This window comes from Pygoscelis adeliae, unplaced genomic scaffold, assembly GCF_000699105.1.
Source record: "Pygoscelis adeliae isolate BGI_AS28 unplaced genomic scaffold, ASM69910v1 Scaffold166, whole genome shotgun sequence".
In the NCBI taxonomy this organism is placed as follows: Eukaryota; Metazoa; Chordata; class Aves; order Sphenisciformes; family Spheniscidae; genus Pygoscelis; species Pygoscelis adeliae.
The window spans coordinates 6,152,995-6,155,483 of NW_008825156.1; the positions used below are offsets into that span (position 1 = coordinate 6,152,995).

Here is a 2,489-nt window from a genome sequence, read left to right on the forward strand (position 1 = left end):
ACAGTATAGTAACATTACTTACTGAATATATAATTAGATACACTACAGCACTAAACTACAACCTCAGCAAACAAACCACATGATTATTGTTGTGATAATGTTCTCACATGAACACTTAATGTTTACAGCTTGTTTTGTATTAGAAAATCCTCCATTTTAGATACTTGCAAACCGTATTTTTTTATTCATTACAACAATCAGCTTAATTTCTAGGGCTTTGGGTTTTTTTCCTTACCAAGTACTGATCAAAAAGAAATAATTACTCAAACCAAACCTTGGCAACTGAACAGCAGTCAACACTTCAGTCAAAACAACTGTAGCTGCCTCAACACTAGGGTCATGACATTTGAAGTGCAGCAAGAGCAGCAGAGCTTCACCTCACAAACAAACAAAGCTTTAAGAGCAAAATCTCATGTCACACCTTAATCTGGTGCAACCCTGGGCAGCACAGTTGAGTGTCCTCTCTTCCTCTGTATCAGACTTAGTGATTGGACTGTTGCAAACTGAACTTGTTGAGCAAGTTAATCAGACAGAAAATTAACTACTAAAAGAAAAAAAGAAAATTGTAAGACCAGCAGGCTTCCATCTTGTCAAACTATCTACCTTCCCAACATGACTACTAGATGCAACAAAAAGGAAAAGAGCTTAGCTATGAAGGAAGAAGGATGGCCCCTTTTGATGACAGCCTGCAGTTATACCAGTGCACAATGAATTTTAAAATAGACCTAGCCCTAACCAAGCACGTTGTGGCTCTCAACTGAAGAAGATTAAGAACATAGTGAGTTACCATTGCTAATGTGACAGGGGGTACCTTTACAAAACACGGTATCTCAACTGTCCAACAGAAACCCTAGGTTAAGTACAACTCTGTTTACACAGATCCTACCGGTTAGTATTTCGATATTCAGCTTTGTATCCTGACATTCTAGGTTATACACTCAAATTCCCTTTTAAAAATATAAGGTTATATCTATTATTAACTCATGTCAGTTTAAAAATCACTTAACCCCATGTAGGCTCCTCTACAATTTGATCCTGAATGAAAAGCAAATAAGTTAATCTCTCCTGACATACTTACTCACTAAGTTGTGGAAAATTTTTATACACCAGGAACATAAGGAAAGCAGCTGATAAGAAGATAGACACTAAAATAAGAAGTGATGTCCGAGCTGATCCACCTTCTGCCTGAGCTTTCCCTGAGGTTAAACAAAAACAAATAAAGTTAAAAACAAAACAACAACAACAAAAAAACCTCACATCTTACAACAGATTTCAAACATATACTTCAAGGAAATGTTAAGGTAAGCTCTCTGTGGACATAATCTTCCCACCAATGCTTTCAATAACATATACAACATACTACTCACATTCCCTGAAAGCTTTCAAACAAATCTGAAGTTCTTACACTGGCAAACATCTCACAGAAGTCAACTTCTATGATCCTTAATAATTTAAGCCTCAATTAATAAATAAGTTTGTAAAGAGATAATAGAGCAAAACAAAGTAAGCCTTTTTGCCAGAAATCATCTGCCAGTCTAGTTAATTGGAGATTTAACTTGAAGTTAAACCTTCAGTATGTACAATGCAACTCTGAAACAGGCTCATTAACAGATTTTTATATTTTTTCCTCCGAAGAAAGAACACCAGGCACAGCCACTAGCCGAGCAGGTGAGACACACTCATCAGGAGAAAACTTATGTAAACACACACACGCACCAGCCTGGGATATAAAGATCACAGTTCTCAGACTTGGGAATTACACTTATTTCATAAAAGAGACTTCTCTTGGATATGTCTATAGAGGTTTTTATTAGCCTTTAAATTCTTGTGTAAAGGCAGTAATGGGAGTACAGTAAGTGATGCAATTATATTTTAGGCCTCTTCTATACTTTAGATTTTTACCAATATGACCGTATATATGCAATACACTTTAAAACAGTCTCTGTCCTCAGGCACTTCTAGCACAACTTTGCAGGAAGCGTCAGTCTTGGCCACCTGAAGAACACAAAAAATGCCAAGGCTCTATTTTCATTCGTAGATGCCGGTGGCATGACTACAATGCCAATGCTCAACATTCAAGCGGGTCGCACTGCCACCTCACTGTTGTGAAACACAGCGAAAGGATGACGAAACCCACAGATGAAACAGAGCCGGCTGGACGAGCTGGCAATTTTACTCGCTTTAACGTTTTTCACTTTGAGGTCAGCGTGATCCCACGGGCGTGCACTGGCTCTGCTAAGGCCAAAGGGGCAGAAAGAGGCACCCATGTAGCAGTTACAACCATGAATACCTCACCGGTGGTTATTTTAATAACATCTTCTCCAGAGAGAAAAGAAAATAAGACAAAAGAACAACTTAGAGGACGAAAAAAGAAAATACAGCGAGCTGCACTTTCTGCCACTTTCTGTACTACGGTCGTGCCGATACTGGAGTAACACACACGCGAAGCCACGCGTGTTTCCTCACTGCCCCGTTTCGGTTCCCGGCCC

General features: G+C 38.9%; 1 protein-coding gene across 1 annotated transcript in view; it reads right to left on the bottom strand.

Moving 5' to 3' along the window:
• The window catches only part of TMEM41B (transmembrane protein 41B), an 11,512-nt gene that overhangs the window by 8,612 nt on the left and 411 nt on the right, over positions 1 to 2,489 (bottom strand). The window contains exon 2 of the mRNA XM_009328623.1: positions 1,079 to 1,196. Coding sequence (XP_009326898.1) covers positions 1,079 to 1,196 — 118 coding nt within the window. The remainder of the gene's footprint in view (positions 1 to 1,078; positions 1,197 to 2,489) is intronic.